This window comes from Labrus mixtus, chromosome 23, assembly GCF_963584025.1.
Source record: "Labrus mixtus chromosome 23, fLabMix1.1, whole genome shotgun sequence".
NCBI lineage: Eukaryota > Metazoa > Chordata > Actinopteri > Labriformes > Labridae > Labrus > Labrus mixtus.
This window is the reverse complement of record NC_083634.1, coordinates 11,087,139-11,105,104: the sequence shown is the minus strand read 5'-3', so window position 1 is coordinate 11,105,104 and position 17,966 is coordinate 11,087,139. Positions and strand designations below refer to the sequence as shown.

General features: G+C 41.5%; 1 protein-coding gene across 1 annotated transcript in view; it reads right to left on the bottom strand.

The window, feature by feature from the left end:
- LOC132958319 (glucosidase 2 subunit beta-like) overlaps positions 1 to 17,966 on the bottom strand; it is a 130,311-nt gene that overhangs the window by 68,823 nt on the left and 43,522 nt on the right. The window contains exons 9-10 of the mRNA XM_061031068.1: positions 15,725 to 15,811; positions 3,491 to 3,560 (exon numbers count right to left, since the gene is read on the bottom strand). Coding sequence (XP_060887051.1) covers positions 3,491 to 3,560; positions 15,725 to 15,811 — 157 coding nt within the window. The remainder of the gene's footprint in view (positions 1 to 3,490; positions 3,561 to 15,724; positions 15,812 to 17,966) is intronic.

Below are 17,966 nucleotides of genomic sequence, written 5' to 3'. Positions count from 1 at the left end.
GCAACAGTATGCTAACCCAGCAGCCAAGCTAACATACGTTGTGTTACTTACTCTGTCGTTTTCCTTTCTAGCGTTACACCAGGGCATTTTGTAGTACAGATTTGCGAAGGATTTTATAGTAAAGATTGTTGCTCCAGCTTGGGGTGTACACAGTTTTTCAGACTGTTATCAGCATATTTTGGTTGGTACCATAAAGTCTCAGTAGTTAGCGTTTTCCTAAAAATCTTTAACTGCAGGAGATTCCGACTGTAATTGCATGCAGTTCATCTTTTGAATTAATCCAAATACAATGCTTTGTACATGCCTTACCTTTATTGCATACAACTTTTGGCTCTTTACATCAACAATCTAGCCTCACAAGAAAAAAATGTGAATGTTTTTGAAGCTATGAAACAACCGATAAAGTGTCCGACATCCTTCATTTCCTCATTCTAAGAACAAAACTCTGATACAGTTGCTGCTCAGTGTTTGCACTGTATGTTAGCTTCTATGGCTTGGATTGTGCCCCTCCCTCCCTCCCTCCCTCCCTCTTTCTCCCTTTCAGACTGAATCAGCAGGTCCCTTCGGTAAACAAGACAGAGTGATTGTTGGATTTGCATATTCCTGAATAAATCATATTGCATTTCTGCGATAAGCAGCGCACCACTGTTTGCTAGCATTTTTTATTTTTTTTCCCTCCTCCTTTTTCTTCCTCCTCTCTACACTATTCACACACGCTGCCACGAATTAACCCTGATCACGAGGGACCACAGCGAGCGAGAAAAAAGTGCTGCTCAAAATTCATGTTTTTTTTTTCGGTGGTAGGGAAAAACCACGCCATTGGCCCCTGGTGGGGGCCCGGGCTGCCAACTACGTGGATGGTTAATCAGGCCTGATAATGATGCATGCCCATGTCTGCCACCAAGGACAGGGACGGCTGCTGTGCTCAATGGCGGGAGATGGTGGGGGTAGAGAGCCTGGGAGGAGAAGGAGGAGGAGATTAAAGAGAGTGAAGCTACAGAGGATTGAAAAGATGGAGGTGGAGAGGAGAAACGGGGAGATAAGTGGTGGAGGAGGACTCCCAAAGACGAGTCCATGAAGGAATACTAAAGGAGTCCACATGAGGTTATCAGTGTGGGTGTGAGTTACTGTTTCGTGTGAATGTGGGTGCAGAAAGCATATGGACATGTGTGCATATTCACATCAGTGTGTCTGATGGGGCTGGGGGATGTGGTTCTTAATATGAACACATCTACACACTGTAGCCCCTTTTTAATTACAGCCCTGGAATGCTAAAGAAGAAGGGGGGGAAAAAAACTCCATTAAAGCTGCAAGTAGGCCTCAGCCTTTTCCCCCATCAGTTCAGCTGATGACTGCTTTTTTTTTCCTCCCCCCCCCCCCGCCTGCATTCCCCACACTTCCTTAGGAGAATTGGGCTGGTGGTATTTGGCTGTGAAAAGGAAACCGTCGGACAGCAGGGGCATGAATATTCCAAATGACTAATGTTGCACATGCTTATTTTTGACATATCTGGCTTCCGCGGGGAAATAAAACACTTCTAATGCAGGGGGACCATCTGTTATCTGTTGCTGGTGTTTCAGAGCAGGCGGGCTCGGTGTGCACACACACACACGCCAAAGTACACACAGGCATACACACACACACACACACACACACACACAGGCAGACAGATCGACACATTCTCACGCAGTGGGAGGCGTGCATCGACAGCAACACACACAAATGTACTCACAGCTGAATCCGTTGGGAGGATGCACAACAGACAGGCTCTAAACTCCTATACAAATTGAACACTCCTTTTTTTCTTTTTTTTTTTTCTTTTTAATTCTGCGTGTGTTCGTCAAATGTGCAGTAAATCTGGAGCTGTAAGGTGACAGGGAATGCACACACTTTTTTTTATGCTAGTCATAAATACCCGGGCCTGTCTCCTCGCGGCAGCTGGAGCAGGATAATATGCTCGCGGTGTGAAGGGGGGAATAAACTAGCTGCATCACCTTGAAAACAAAACAGGAGAGGCGCGCACACACACACACACACACACACACACACACACACACACACACACACACACACACACACACACACACACACACACACACACACACACACACACACACACACACACACACACACACACACACACACACACACACACACACACACACACACACACACACACACACACACACACACACACACACACACACACACACACACACACACACACACACACACACACACACACACACACACACAGCCTCTTCAACGTTGCCCCACATCTACACAAGGTGCAGTCGCTTTTTTAGATGTGTTTGGAATTGTGGCCAAAGGAAGAGACGTATGGTAAACAAAGCTCTCCCTTATGCATGGATAATCTGTTTGTTATTTTCAGACAATAGCCAAGCTCTTGCATATGCCAGAATACTTCTCCCACAGCCACAGAATATTTGGGATAGCTATATTAGCTGAACGTTTTTGCTTTCAGCTCCTGTGCTGGTCCGTTTGAACACCAATGTGAGGCATGCATTTGTGTGTTTGTTTTAAGATTTAACGTATATTTCCATTATTTGTGTAGTACAGTGGATGTATTAGAAACCGGGGGGGGGGAGAAAGGAGAATGAAATGTGGGAAAGGAGTAAATTCAACCTTATTCGTCCTATATAACTACAATAAACTATTTTCTGCCTTTCAAAATTGGCTTTTCCCCTTTGCTCTGCGAGCCATTATTTAATTTTGTATGCGGTTTATTCAGAGATAGGATAGTAGATAGAGCAAAAAATCAGGGAGAGAGAAAGTGGGGAATGACATGTGGGAATGGAGCCAATGGTTGAACCCGGGCTGCCTGCTTCTAGGACTACAGCCTCTATACATCGCACAAAATAACCACTGGGTCACCAGCTCCCCGTGAGCATTATTCTATTGATAGACATTTTTTGGTTCCACCTTAAGCTTTTTTTTTTAAAGAAGAAGGAGCTATCTCGAGTAGACGGAGCTCCCCCAAACTTCAGCAAAGGTTATCTGGCACAGCTACCACCCGAAGTCCCCGACGTCCCCACAACCACCACCGTCCTCATTCATGCACGGCCTGCTCCGACCTCCACCTCAGCGGCGAGGAAGTGTGGACAACAGGAACGCGAGGAACACAAAGGAGAAATCCATCCTGCGCATTATCCCACATGCTCTTTTGTAAAACGTCTCAAGATGACATTTGTTATGAATTGGCGCTATACAAATAATGATTGATTGATACCTTGATCAAATCATATTCCATTAGCATCAGGGGGGAAAAAGCACCACGAGTTTGTGACCCAATAAAAAATGTATTCTATTCCAGGAATGAACTCATGCCTTGGAAAACATTCAGTCACGGGGATGAAATGTTACTAGATTCCTGTGGTTACAGCATCATAAACAAAAGGGAGGGATTTTATACGGGGACCAGGAGAGCAGTAAGGTTGGCGAGGTCAGTGAGAAGGGTTTAATAACTTACCTCTGTCAGCTGCCTGTAAGTGTGGATCTTCTCCCACAAGACCGCCTGCTGCACTGTGTGTGTCTTTGATCTACAGGCACATAATGGAAGCAGAGAGGGACAGAAAACAAGGTCAAAGGATCCATACACTTATAAGATCTTGGGGTATCACCTGCATTAATGTATGAAGCTGAAGTGTGTTTGTGTGTGTGTGTGTGTGTGTGTGTGTGTAACAGACAGACAGAAAGAAAGTGATCATTTCAGCTCGGGTCCATGACTCTAATAAGAACCTCCCAGCAGACGTTAAAAGACGCTGCGTGCTTGATGTTGCAAAATACAATGTTCCTCTCTGTGCTCTAGGAGGCTCCCAGGAGCCTTTGAGAGACAGTTTAATGATGAAAGACAACATGCCTGGATGCAAGTGTTCTGTTTAAGGTCGCTGGGGAGAAACAGGCAGAGTCAAAACAATTTTAGGTCTTTAAAATCCCCTTTTTTAAGATGCCACGTTCGTTTAGAAAGATCCAAGTCACGTGGTGGATCCTCACCTTGTGGAAGGCTTTAAGGAGATAATCGCTAAATCCTTCCGAGAGTAAATATTTTTCCCTGCAAAGCTGTAGCTGCAAAATATTGGTATACTGAAAATCAAAATATTGACATTTATCTCTAGCTGGGGAATCTACCTGAGGTGTGAAAAGTGTGTGCTGTTACAGTTGTGCTATATTCTGTTGTTGATGCTTGTAGGCATTCTCTATTGTGACTTTACAAAGAATGAAAATATGGTGCAGAGCTTCCAGAGTTTTTAAAAAATATATATATTAAAGATGACTAAACAGGACAAGATTCCCACACACGGGTCTGATTTGATGACTTGTCGCTTGCTGACATTTTTCCATCTCTGGAAACCAGACTGTAAACTCAACTGTGTTAGTGAGAGGAGTTGCCAAATGCAACGTGACTCACACTCTGAGGGGAGAACAGAAACCTGCTTAAGAACGCTGTGACATCCCGAGCAGTATTTGTGGTTTATAAAACTTAACAACAACACAAAAAAAAAAAAAACTCTGGCTTAAAACAAATCGGAAAGTTTTTTATGCCTACATTTCTTTCACCAAGTTACTCTTACAGACGTCTGAAATTAGAATCAACATGTTCTTGTGACGCATTAGAGCATGTTAGACATCTGGAATAACATTTCTATTGACTATTAAATGTACTCTGACATATGTGAGGTTTGCAATTTACCCTGTAACGTCAAGATTATAATAATGTAGTACATCTAAAAGGATTAACACAGTCAATGATTTTATTACATTCTAAATGCAAACCAGTACAAGTTCTTTTGAAGATTTATTTGGGGCTTTTTATGCCCTTATTTTAGAGATGTGACAGTGGATAGAATGGAAATCAGGGAGAGAAACAGCGGGGAATGACATGCAGGAAAGGAGACACGGGTCGGATTTGAACCCGGGTTGCCAGCTTGGAAGGACCACAGTCTCCGTACATGGGGCGCGCGCACAAACCACTATGCCACCAGCACCTCCAGTTCAAGTTATTTTTTTCATTGTAATAATTCCCTACATTCAAAAAATAAAGGTGCCAAACGAGCAAGGATATGACCTAAAAACTAAAATAAACCATCGACTACTCTTACTCATCCCACACTGTTACATTCACTTGTCTGCTTGTATTAGGCCACAGGCTTGGTACTGTAGTGACTACATGCAGGGGAAACTCCTGAATGGTTGTTCCTAGCCAGCTATCTTGCCAGATTAAGTCATGTATTCAAGCAGATCATCTGATCATGAACATTCCACTGAAATAACTTGATTTACAGTAGAATAGTCCATTTAAACATTAGAGTGACCAGGCCTTTATGCATGTCTGCTTCCACAAAAACATTTTTCAATGTTTGCACAAAGACCAAAACATCTGTAAAAACAGAATATCTGGAGGATATTTTATAGGTCTGTTTTTGATCATTTTTTATTTTTGGTTCACTATAGTTTTGATCTTCTGTACAAGTAGATGTGTCCACATGTCAATAGCCAATGCTCATCTCGCCACAGTAACCACAACAAGATGAGTCTCCGGCAACATATTGTAGCAGTGTGAGTGGCAGAGATAATGGAAGCATCAGTTCAAGCTCAGTCCTTTCACTCCTTCCTCTCTTTTCATGTCCACATTATTCCCCCATTCCTGTCTGCGTCTGAGAGCGAGACAACTGGTGAAGTAAAACCTTCAAGCGGCCACAAACGCTGCTTCAAGAAATCAGCCGGCGCATGGAAACAGAGTCTTGCTCTTGAAAACTGTCTGCCTTTGAAGGATCTTTATTCTCTGTTCCCCCAGCTGCCGGAGATGTGAAACGGCTTAGACATACAATGGGAGCACCGCGGGTATTTGTCCACTGAGAGCCAGGCCCGGTAAATGAAAAGAAGGGCGCACATACCCAGGAAGTGCCTAATTAATTGACAAGCAGATATTTTGGAATTTATAATCATCAAACAGACTTCATTTTGTTCCCTCACCGCCATCCTCGCCAACCCAGCTTCCCAGGCGACTTACTTAAGAGACTTATCTTATAAATACAGCCCTAATCAAAATAAATGACTAAAAGCTCTGAGGGAGTTGAAGGCTATACACATTTACATCAGAGGAACTGATGCAATTTAAATAGCTGCCTGTGTGTCGACTTAAGGTTCAAATCAGCGGGATTCCTAACTTATGTAATACTTTCAGTGTTGTTTTTTTTCTGTTGTTGTTGCTCACTTTGGCAGACCTATATTCAAGACAGCCAAGTAGGAGAGCTCTGACCTCCTTCTCTCTCTCTGTGTGTGTGTGTGTGTGTGTGTGTGTGTGTGTGTGTGTGTGTGTGTGTGTGTGTGTGTGTGTGTGTGTGTGTGTGTGTGTGTGTGTGTGTGTGTGTGTGTGTGTGTGTGTGTGTGTGATGAATCCCAATGGCAGCTGGTTCAATTGGTGAATGTGTCATATTTTACAGAACCATTTACCACTCAATGTGTGTGTTCTTTGCATATGTGCATGGGTCTTACTGTAAAAACATTGGTTTAATTCTGGACATGATAATAAAACGTGTTTGCTAAGCTAAGACAACCCTCCAACAATTCTCCTATATTTCTGATTGTTGGCTTCACGCACAACAACTAGGGCACAAAGGCCACTCATACTGTGGTTAATGGAGTTGAGGGGCCTTAACGATATGATTTCTGACTTTTGAGTTATTGAGTAGAAGAAACTGTTGTGCCGCTTTTAACATCACTGAAACAGTCCGTGACCGCAGCAAGGCTTTTAAGGCCACCAGGGCCTCCAGAAAGGTACATTGGTTTGTCGTCTGCATAGCAAGGAGTAGAGACTTTGCCAAACTGGATTACTTGGCCTGGTGGTGGCATGTAGATACAGAATAAAATGGGACCTAAAATAGATCCTTGTGGTACATCACAGGTAATATTAGTAGTAGAATATTAATAATAACCTACAGTTTCCTACTATGAGTAGGTCCTTTCTAAAAAAATTAAAAAGGACACTAAGTACAGTACCCTTTGTGCCAACTCAAGTTTTTAGACAGTGGATTAAAATGACATGTTCCACTCTATCAAATGCTGCAGTGAGGTCTCATACATGAGTTTTCTCAATATACAATGACTCACATTCCTCCCACTGTTGGGCTTTTAGGTTGACTTTTCCCGCGAAATACCGCAATGACTTATTGAAACAGCCAGTAGCTTTCAGTCTGCTACAGCCATCAGTAATGTCTAGCTAAGGTGAAACCTGATGATGGATAGTTCATCGAGTTTCCTGTCAGCCAAAGTTTTGATGGATATGTTGCTGCCACAAAGCCCAATACGGCAAATTTCATTGCAAAGCCACATCTCTCGGAGTATGAAAGTCCAACAAGCTCTCCTTTAAATCAAACAGAAGCTGCTACAGTAATTTAACACTCAGGTTTCAGCTGTTTTCACGACTTGACCGGTATCTCTGCAGAGGCACAGAGTTTAATTGTAAATGTGGCAGCAGAACAGTGTTTGCCGAGCTCCCAGAAACCTTCTCTGCCTCGTGAAACTGCTGCTAATGCAAACTGAACTGGAGTTTGACATTTGGGGAAGTCTCCCTAGAGTTTGACTTTTGGACAGGAGGGCGGAGTGAAGGGTCGATCGGCACCGAGCATGGACCTTTTGCAGAGCTCTCACTCACAGTAACAAAAAGTTCTCATGCCTTAGAGGTCGCCGCTGTCAGGCCTTTACATGCAACCCCTTGTGACCATTACAAAAACAACTGGTGAATTTTTTTTTACCTGGAGGCAGAACTAATGTTACCTATGTAGAGCTACAGAAGAAACATTTATAGTAAAAATAAACCTCCCCTGCAAAGAAGCACTCGGTGAAATTCCTTTTTTCACATCCTTGAAAATATTGGCAGCTGTAAGATATTTGAGGGGCATGTCACATTCCTTGCATGATTATCTTTGTTCCTGAAAGATCAGCATTGTCAAAAGATTTGTTGAAATTTGTGTGTCTTCGTTCCAAGTAGTTGAACTCCTCATGAACTCAGAAAAATTCACTTCGGCTCGACAGATGATACAGAAATCACAGCAGTGCGACTGAAGCAAATTTATTTTGGACCACAGTACCTGTGTGACATACAGTATGCTGGTGTGAACAATCTTTAATTTTAAAAAACCTGTTGGAAGAAAACTATTTCTCGCTTGTCACAGTAGATGTGTTGAAGCTCGCAATGTAGCAAACAGTTGGCTTGTTGGTAATCATAATGTATGTAAATATAAGTTGGATTATTTTTTTTGACAACTTTTTATGACGATGAGCCAAAGGGTTTTTTGTAAGTATGTGCTAACTTAAAGAAAAGGGAGGTATATATAATGATTCTCAGAAACTACAACTGTTAAGGAATCTAACAACACATGAACGGAATAACATTTCTCTTCCATCATTGAGGTACCTTTACCATTTTTTGTTGAAAAAAAATATGTTTCTGTACATTTTAATTTCTCATTAACATTACCTTAGTTAAGTTTAACTATCCTTTTGTCACATCACTGGTCAGATTGGCATGATATCGCTTTGGGTGTAAGTTCTCTCGAGATGTATACAATTACAAAAACAAAGACAGAACTTGCTTCACCATATATAACTTTTCTTTTTTTACATTCATAATGATCGTAGAATATACAGTGTCTTCTTTCTTTTTCCCCTCTTTTTCCTGAAATGACTTTCATTTTTTAAATGATCATAAAGGAGGTTCCTTGTTGCACCATTAATAGGCCCAAGAACTATGAATATATGCTAAATGTACTAGGGAGAATAATGCCAATAAAAGGCACAAAGGTGAAGTCCAGTTTTCAGGTATCACTCTCTTGATTTACTCAGTTATGCTAGCATTGTTTAATATAATCGGAGAAACAGAACGTGTATTAATCACATATATTCTTAATCCATAATAGTGCATGTTGGACTACAAGAAGGGAGGTTGACTTTTTGTTGTGTTATAGATTTTCAGAATGCATTTGACTGTATTAATCATGAGCTTGTCAGTTTCAAATTACTAAAACCAGGTATTGATGCAAAATTGTACAATTCTTTAAAAGCTATCTATCAAACCCCAGTTTCATCTGGGCAGGTAAATGATTACAGAACAGGTTGGGTCTGGATGACTTTTGCAGTATCTTAAAAGTTTAATGTCGAATGCTTAACAAACAATTTAATACGCACTGTATTTTTCCATTTGGTTTAGGTTGGCCATGTTTGAGGATCTGATGCTGGCAGTGTTTGAGAGCAGATCAATGCTGTGCAGACAGTGTGTGGTGGTGTAAGTGTGCGTATGTGTGCTTGAGAGACGGCGTGTGTGCTCTGCGAGCGGTAAAATAATGACAGGCGAAAAAGGATGGCTGGTGATGCTGTGACGAGAGACAGCGCCTCATATATTTCTAGGCCTCAGGCTGGGCAGCTGTGAGAAACTTCTTCTCTCTTATCCCCTTCTTCCCATCCCTCCCCCTCCCTCCCTCTGTGGTGCTGTTTAAACAGAGGACAAAGACGCCCTGAGTGCTTTTCCTTTTCCGATGCCATACATGGCTGCCGGCGCTTTTCCTCTTCTGTATCTCCAGCTCGCAGCAGAATGACGAAGTGAGTCATGGTGTTTCTAACAAGTGATTCTTTTGATTAATTTTAATGGCGCTTCCTATCAAAATATTCCTCCACAAGGAGAGAAGAGCTTTCTGTCTTTTGGAACATATTTTGATTTATTTTCACGCAAAACAGTAACTTTGTTTCCACATTTTGCACCTTTTATTTCGTGAGTCATATCTTTTGGAAAGCATCATTTAGACGTTAAATGACGCTATTACAGTGAAAGGGCGATTCGAGGTGGATGCTGCACTTTTTACTGTGCGTGTGCGCGTGTGTGTGTGTGTGTGTGAGATAGGGAGGTAAGTATGATGTTGGTTTGCTAAAGCAGCACACTTGTCTTTGAAAAAAACTACAGTATGCTGTAAATTCATGGACATATGGCAGATTTTTAAGTGACTAAGTTTGATGAAAACACACAACTTTATGCAAATGAGGGACACACTCATACACACACATCTTTTATACATCACTGGCACCCTCTGCTGCATCATGGGACACCAGTTCAGAGAAGAGCATGCGCCAATTAAAGTTCTTTAATCTGGTAAAAAGGATGCATTTCTCTTTATGTATGCATGCATATTGGGTGGTTTTAAAAAAAAAAAAAAAACGTAGAGGGGAAAGAAGAAAAAAAAGCAGCAGCAGCTTGCATGTCGCCGTCACACTTTCAGGTCATGCCAGTTGGCTTCTAGAATGTGTGACAGCGGTGAGATTGGAGCAGAGTAGGAACAAGAAAAAGAGCAGAAGGGGAGAGAACATGGCAGCAGAGGACTACCACTTCTACATCAAACGAATGTTGTCACAACAGAGAGACAGAGCCGCCCCTGTTAGCTGTGACATCGTTCAGCTGCTCGTCACACTGAGCGAGGCAAGGTAGGAAGTGTACGTGGAGCCGGCACGCTGTTTATTTAATAAAAGAGACGGGAGAGAGGGGAAGGGCAGCAAAGTGAGCGTGCTGTGGTGTTGTCAAATCGGTGTACGTAGCATGGAAAGGCGGCTGTTTCTTTTCCCTCCATGTTATTGAATGTTGGGAAATTAAGTGAGGCTTCCAAAACGACGGAGGCAATTGTTGAAGCTCGCACTTTTTGCAAAACCGAATCGAACAAAGAACAAGTGATCACGTAGTTGCATTATGAATATTTGAAAGAATGACAGTCCTTTGAACAAAAAAAAATCCCTTTTGATAGTTATTCACTCGTGAATGCAAACATCAAAGTTGGAAAGAGACAGCACGCTAAAGTTTTTGTGTGATCTTAAAAGTGTGTAATGACATCATTTAACACTGTAAATGTTGCAATCTGTGCAAAAGCAGATTTGCATCCATATGTTGGCATTTGAGCAGAAATCAGATGGATCAGCAGAAGTTCTGCAGTCATACTAACATTTAAAGAAACAGCTAAATGATCAGCAGCCACAGAGCTTGTGTCTGTGACGGGGGACGGGGGACGGGGGGGGACGGGGGAGTAGGAGTGTCACGAAGACAGACAAAAAGAAAGGCTGTCTCCTAGCGGACGCCTGCGTGTGTGTGGGCTTGTCAGGCGTCATTGCGTGCCGCTCACCCTGCTCGACACAGTGTAACTGAGGCAATGTTCCCCCATGAAATATTCACCAAAGTTGTCTTTGCTTAAAATGGAGAGGAGAGCGAGGGTGAGGGGGGGGGGGGGGGGGGGAGAATGTGCTGTGATAAAAAGAAAGATAGATGGAGAGTCCCCTGAATGCTCTTGATGTCAGGTTTGCTTAGGCCCCTTCACATGGGGGGGCGACAGGGAGAGCAGCAGGGGGTCCATTAAATGTTCATACAAATGTACCTCTAACAGAGAGCCAGGCTCTGCAGCAAAGGCCCAAATCACCCAAAAAAAAACACTCGGCTGCTCGGCTCTTTAAATATCCAGAGCATGCTTTGGCTGGCCCTGCTGACACAGTTGGGTCCATTCCAAAAGATTTTTAAGTCTTTTTTTTGTAATCCTTCATGTGGATGCTTTATATGGATTCAACATATTGTCACGTCACTTAGGGCTGTTCGTGTGGGTAAATTACAGACAGCGAACTCTTCGCTTTCAAGTTTAGTGCACTTTGACCATTAAAAGTTAACTGTATGTATGTTCTTTACCGTTCTAACCAATGATATCCATTTGCAAATACCAGACTCTGCCAGTTTTGAACCCTGAGGCCAAATGTGACAACCTGCTTTTCTTTTTGGTCTCAAAAGAGATGGAGCAATTATGCATGTGCTATTTCAGAATTCAAAGGCCTCAAAAGCATACATGGAAAAGAATAGAGATGGATACCAAGAACCTCTTTAGACAAATTCCAATGAAATAAACAGTGGATAAACACTGATTAATGACATTTCACTAGCTTTAAAACTGTCTATTATAGCACCAAACTGTCATTCTCCATGAGTAAATTACCTGAAAACAATTGTCTTTTGAGGCTTATTGGTAATGAAAGTAGTTTGGTGCACTAAGGGGTGTATTCAATTCATATAACACCTTTCAGATAGGATCAGAAACTGATACCAACAATCTATGCAGAAGATGTTTCATTGAAGGCATTTGGATGGGCTGTACTTAATCCCAATCTCCTCAAACGTTGACACCTCATATACCGTTGATTAAAGCGACACTAAAGAAAAGACAGTATAATAAGAACCTAAGAAGCCTGTATGAGAGATGATTCATTAGCCATGTTTTCTTTCAGTGCAGAAAATATTGAAATGGAGGTTGCTGGGATGACGTGTAAAATGAAAAGCGCCATTGGCCACTGTAGCAATGCAAGGCTCTAGCATAACACAATCAAATCCTTTAAATCCATGTAAAAAGGTCATATCAGTCCCCAGGGTGCATGTAGAACATCATGTCTGTTGAAAATCAAAGAATTAGTCTAAGTGGACTGACATATGGCTAAAACATGAAGGAGGTATCAGAAATGCCTGAATGAGACACTGAAGAGGATGAAACCAAGAGGTATGGAAACTCAACAGCTTACAAGTGGATGAGAATCTCTTGAGAATCTAAGTGTCATCATGATGTGGAAGTGTCATATAGCAGCTTAAATAACTCCTGCAGAAACAGAAGGAAAGCTTAAGATGCTCGGTAGAAATGGTGATCATTTCTGACATCTTTCAGAAGCCGGGAGAACATTATGACGAATAGATCGACTCTATCACACCTGCAGGAGGCCGCTAAGACAAAAGACATTTTACAAGGACCTAAAAATGATAAGATATCTACAGAAGAAAGAACGAGAAAGGTCGCCAGAACAAGTAGAACTAAAAATGGATTGACTGCATCAAACCTTCATACTGGAGCTGTAAGAACTCAGAGTGCACAGAACAACAACTTTACTCATCTAGAAGGACAATAAAGAGTTTCTGTGGGCCTTGAATGCTCCCATTTACAGATCACAGACAGTTTGAAGATCTACTCCAACAAGCGTTTTGCACCTATTAGCTCTAAAGGCATGGCCATGAATACATTCAGTTCTATTGTTTGTAACACTAGAGACTGCCTCTCCTATCAGAGCCCAAAAAAGTCCAAATTGTGGGGAAGGGGACAAGTCTAAAGAGCAATTACTGTTTTTGGTCAGAACCTGAGAGACTGTTCTTATTTTAGACTGCAGATTTTTCGGGGAGGTTCTTTGATAACGCTTCAATGAACTGGTCTTTTAATGCCCGAATTATGTTGTCAGAATCGTTGCTGAAATGTAATTAGGGTTTGAGCGAAGACAGCTAAAATTCTTAAAGATACTCCACTCAAACCTAATTGTGTCAGCAGAAAAAAATCGAAAAAAAGGTTAGCGTTCAGAAGCACATCAACACTATTACAATGTGGTATGCAAATCAAAGAAAGGCTCCTCTTAAGAGCTCTTAAACCCAATTACAATGCTGCTCTTTGGAGGATTTTATCCTTTTAATTTTTAAGAATTCCCTTCGGAAAAGAGAGCACCAACATGTACTAGAAATTGTATTATTCCTGCAATCATTCTGAAATAGCAATTTTTTATATTTTGAATGCCGGCATCAAAATTCAGTACAACGCTGCTACCGCTAACAAGTAATAATAATGCTATTCAAATCAAGTCTGTGTATTTCAGTGGAGTTTTCATGAAAAGATGGTGGACAGGAGTTTGCCGTATTATTCACATTCTAAGAGAAGCCATCCGGACGCTGAAATCTAATCTGAACCCCAATGTTGTTTTTTTTTTTTGTCTATGGAAATGACAGGCTTCTTATCGGCAGAGTGGGTTATTTGAGCAGATCCTCGCCGTGGCTTAGCGACGGGACTCAATCACCGCTGCTCGGCGATAGGCCTCACTTTGGTCCCCCTCCCTTACCTCTCATCTTTTTATCTGGAGGAGCGGAAATGAAAGGATGGTATCTCGCACTCGCCACGTCCTCGGTTCAGGAGATGGAGAGAGGAGCGGACATTTTCTTTCAGCTGTAAGATGAATTTGTGGTTTATAGACCTGTGCTCTGGAAGGAGTATGTCCGCGTTTTAGGGACTCTAAATGAACACAGACTGGAGAAAGGAAAGTATTATGAGGTTGTTTGTGTTGCGGCTGACATGATAGCACAGAGCCAGGAAATAAAACTAATAACACTTGAGTAACTGGAGTGACATCATCATGCCGTGGTTCTGGACACTTCATGTACAACTCAGCAGTAATTAAGGCCTATGAACATTTTGATGAAACACAAGATTTCCTCATTTTGTGCTCATCATCTTGTTTTTTTTCTTGTCATTGAACGCAGCCAGGAAATATATCCGTAATTTTCTTTTCATATTTATATCAGCGGATTTCAGCAGATGGCTGTCTACCAACGAACCTGGTTCTGTTCAGGGTTTCTTTCTATATCACTGTGGTCAAGCGCTTGTTCATTGGTGAAAAAACGTTGGGTCTCTGTTGATAACCTTACAAAGTTCTTGACCGGCTCTTTATTTAAAGTGTCATGAGATACATTCAGTTGTGATTTGGCACTTTTAAATGGATTGGTTGATTGACTGTGTATCTAGCCCTTGATAGGATGTTTGTTTTTAAGAAGCCAGTAGAAAGGTTTAGGTTACGTATCAAATATTCTCTAGGTGGAATCATTGCTAGATAAGGGTCACAAAATATCTCTAAAGGAATTGATGTATTCATTTAATTCAAACTTCAGTGAACTCATTCGCTCTATTTTCACAATGTACAATGGATTGAGGGAATGGTCCAAACCGGAGAAAACAACCACATTAGCCATGTTTTGTCTTCATTGTCTTTCTTTCCTGTTCAACTCAGACAGGGGCATTTTGGGTAACTGCAGGACGCAGAGGCTTGCAGTGATCAAATCTGACTTTCACATCGTAAGACGCCGAATGTAATAAAACTTCACCATGTGTCTGGACATTACCGTATGTCTGTTTTACAGTGTTGTCATATCGTGTATGTGTTATGTCCTAAAAGCCTAACCAGGCGCTGCAAATTAGCCATGGCTAGAAGTCCTATACACATTACATCGGTTGCACTTTAATCAGATGTAACAATGTCTAAATGTATTGTCCCTGACAAATAAACTACATAAAATAAGGAGAAGAGTAAGACAATGCAACTTGGCTTGGGATTGAACACCCAACCTTCCGGCTGAGAGATGCCCGACTCTACTATTGAGCCCAAGCCGCCCACTGCACACTTTACCTATGCACTATACTACTCTTTCCAGTGGTTGTATCTCACAAGGACATTTGTAAAAGGAAAAGACAGGTCATCTTCTGGACCTGAAATCCAGACATTTTCCTGTAGGCCATTTGTGAAATAAGATTAAGACAATGTCCGTACCAAATCTGGTTATTTTGTACGTAATTTTCAGATATATATTTTTTAAACCTCACAAAATTTAGAGGCAATCACCTACTAGTCTCTATCTGAGTGGTTGACTGAGTAACTGTTACTGAATGTCATGGAAACTCTTGCACCAATGATATCACCAGGTCGAGTCAAAAAACAATACTTTGCCAAACCCCACTGTAACTGTAACAGATCGTATAAAGGACCGTATGAAACATGCAGTTAGCTAGATGAAAAGGAGAGCGTTAAAGAGAAACAGATCGTGAAGACTGATGGAGCTCACCTTGACTTTGTCTCCTCTTGTCAGGATGTCCCAGAGCATGTGCTGAAACTTGAAGAGATCCATCTGATGACCTCCTCCCAACAAAGCCTGGAGGGTGCAAGAAAAGAAACACTTTAAATCCAAGTGTGATAACAACAACTGAGCAGGTTCTTATAGTCAAATGGGATACAAACACAATATATGAATCAAACAAGAGCCCCAATATTTCTAAAGCCCCTGTGTCTTTAAATACAATCCACAGTCCACACGTTTTTCTCCTTGTAAATTCTTAATACAATCTAACACATGACCTGCATCACAAGCGGACACATCTCCTCAAAAAGCGTGCATACATTGTGACGCATATCTCTGGATGCACACAATCTGGCATCTACTTCAGAGTGCCTCCTCGCCCCTCAGGTACGGGCTTATAAAAAGTGCATTACATAACTGATAATAAACTGCACAGCATCCATCTCCCATTCAGCTCACCTCCCAATAATCCCCAGCACCATATCTGCTTATCTATTCAAGTCACCCTCTCATTAAATCAGCCTTTTACAACCGAGCGGAAGAAGTTTACTGCTTATGGAAGTCAAATACCATTAATCAGAGAGAGAGGGATGTAGTCCAACAGATAAACTGCATGTTTTAATTCACTGGAGGACAAACACATCATTCCTGCTTTCTGGATAAAATCCTTGAGAAGAAAGGGGGTGAAAAATTGTCATGCGAATTAATCTCCTGTCTTTTGCCTGCTGGAATGGAAGTCATTGAGGCGGCGCGTACCAGTGGATGCCCATCAGTCACAGGACCTCGTGCGAGGCCTGAAAAATCCCAATGTGATGCCGTGCGGTGAGACGGGTATGGAGGGGTGGAAGGTGGTGCAGCTTTCAGTGTTTATTCATCTGAAACAGTGTCCCCTGGAAGCCATTTTGGCAGCGATGCATCACAGCAGGCGCTGACCTTTAGATACTATGCACAATTAAGCTAAGCTAATAAACACACACTGTGGATCTGGACATTTTGGACTAGAAGGCAGGTGCTGTGAAAACAAAAAAAAAAGTTATTTTGTGCTTAGGTAGCCTTTTCAAAGCCAAATTGAAATGTGTTTGTTTGAAATGCATACAAATTAAGCTGTGTGCGCAGAGAGAGGAAATGAGCTGAATGCCAGTTTTGTTTGAGGCTGAAGTTCACAGTTTGTTATTCAGTATTCAGCCTTTAATCTTTTGTTGCTGGTGACATGCTCTTTATATCTGAAGCTTGACCTTTGTAAAGGAATCAGCAATTTATAGTCAGACAGTCCAGTTCTACGAAAACAGAAACAATTGGTCCATTAATCCACAGCTGATTGACAGATATTTATTCTGCAGCACTTTTGATTTAGGATTTGTTATTGATTGAGTCAAAAACTATTAAAGATGTCAAATACTTGCTTATAGCAGCATCTCATTTGAGAGGACTTTCTGTTCTTGTTAATGTTACGATAAAAACGTCAACCGCCAAGACCACAATTATTCGTTCTGAACCTCCGTTTTGAAGCCGTGAATTTGGCATTTTGGCCATCCCCATTTTTGTAACTAAGAGTGACTTTATTAGGACAAAAATGGTGAATACCCATTGTTACATTGGTAAAGACTTTTCAATCACAGGTAGAGCTATGAAAGTACCTGGCTTTGAGGTTGATTTTCCTCTAAATTGGACCATATTTTACTAAATGAACATCATGTTGTTTGTCGTTGAAGGGTTCAATGAGGCTATAAATGAAGTGAGAAGTACAGTATAAGCTCATTTTCATTTCTAGCTTTGTACGACTTGACTTATTTTTATTATCAGAGGAGTCCACCTCTTCTTGCCAATAGAAAAAAGCAGGTTCAGAACAAGTCGTGGCAGCTCTCTCTAATGTTTGAATTTGGACTGCAGTACATATTGCTCATTCAAACTTTTCCCCTTTAGTCACTTTTTTTTATTCAGGTGGGTGGGGGGCTTAAATGTACCTTCTCTAAGGGGGTCATGATAGAAAAAGATTGACAACCAGTGGACTAGATTCACTTTTATAGTCTTTTGGGTTGTTACGATTCCCGAAATTTGAAAATACATTTCAAATCTAAACATCTGATCATTCTATTCATAGATGTTACCATGGGTTATTTATTGCCCATGTTTGTTATCTTAGTAGCTAGACTGTTTTTTGGTGTCATCCAGTTTATCAGCTCCTAAAAAGCAAGCGTTAGATTTATGGTCTGTTTTGAGCTTTTGTCAG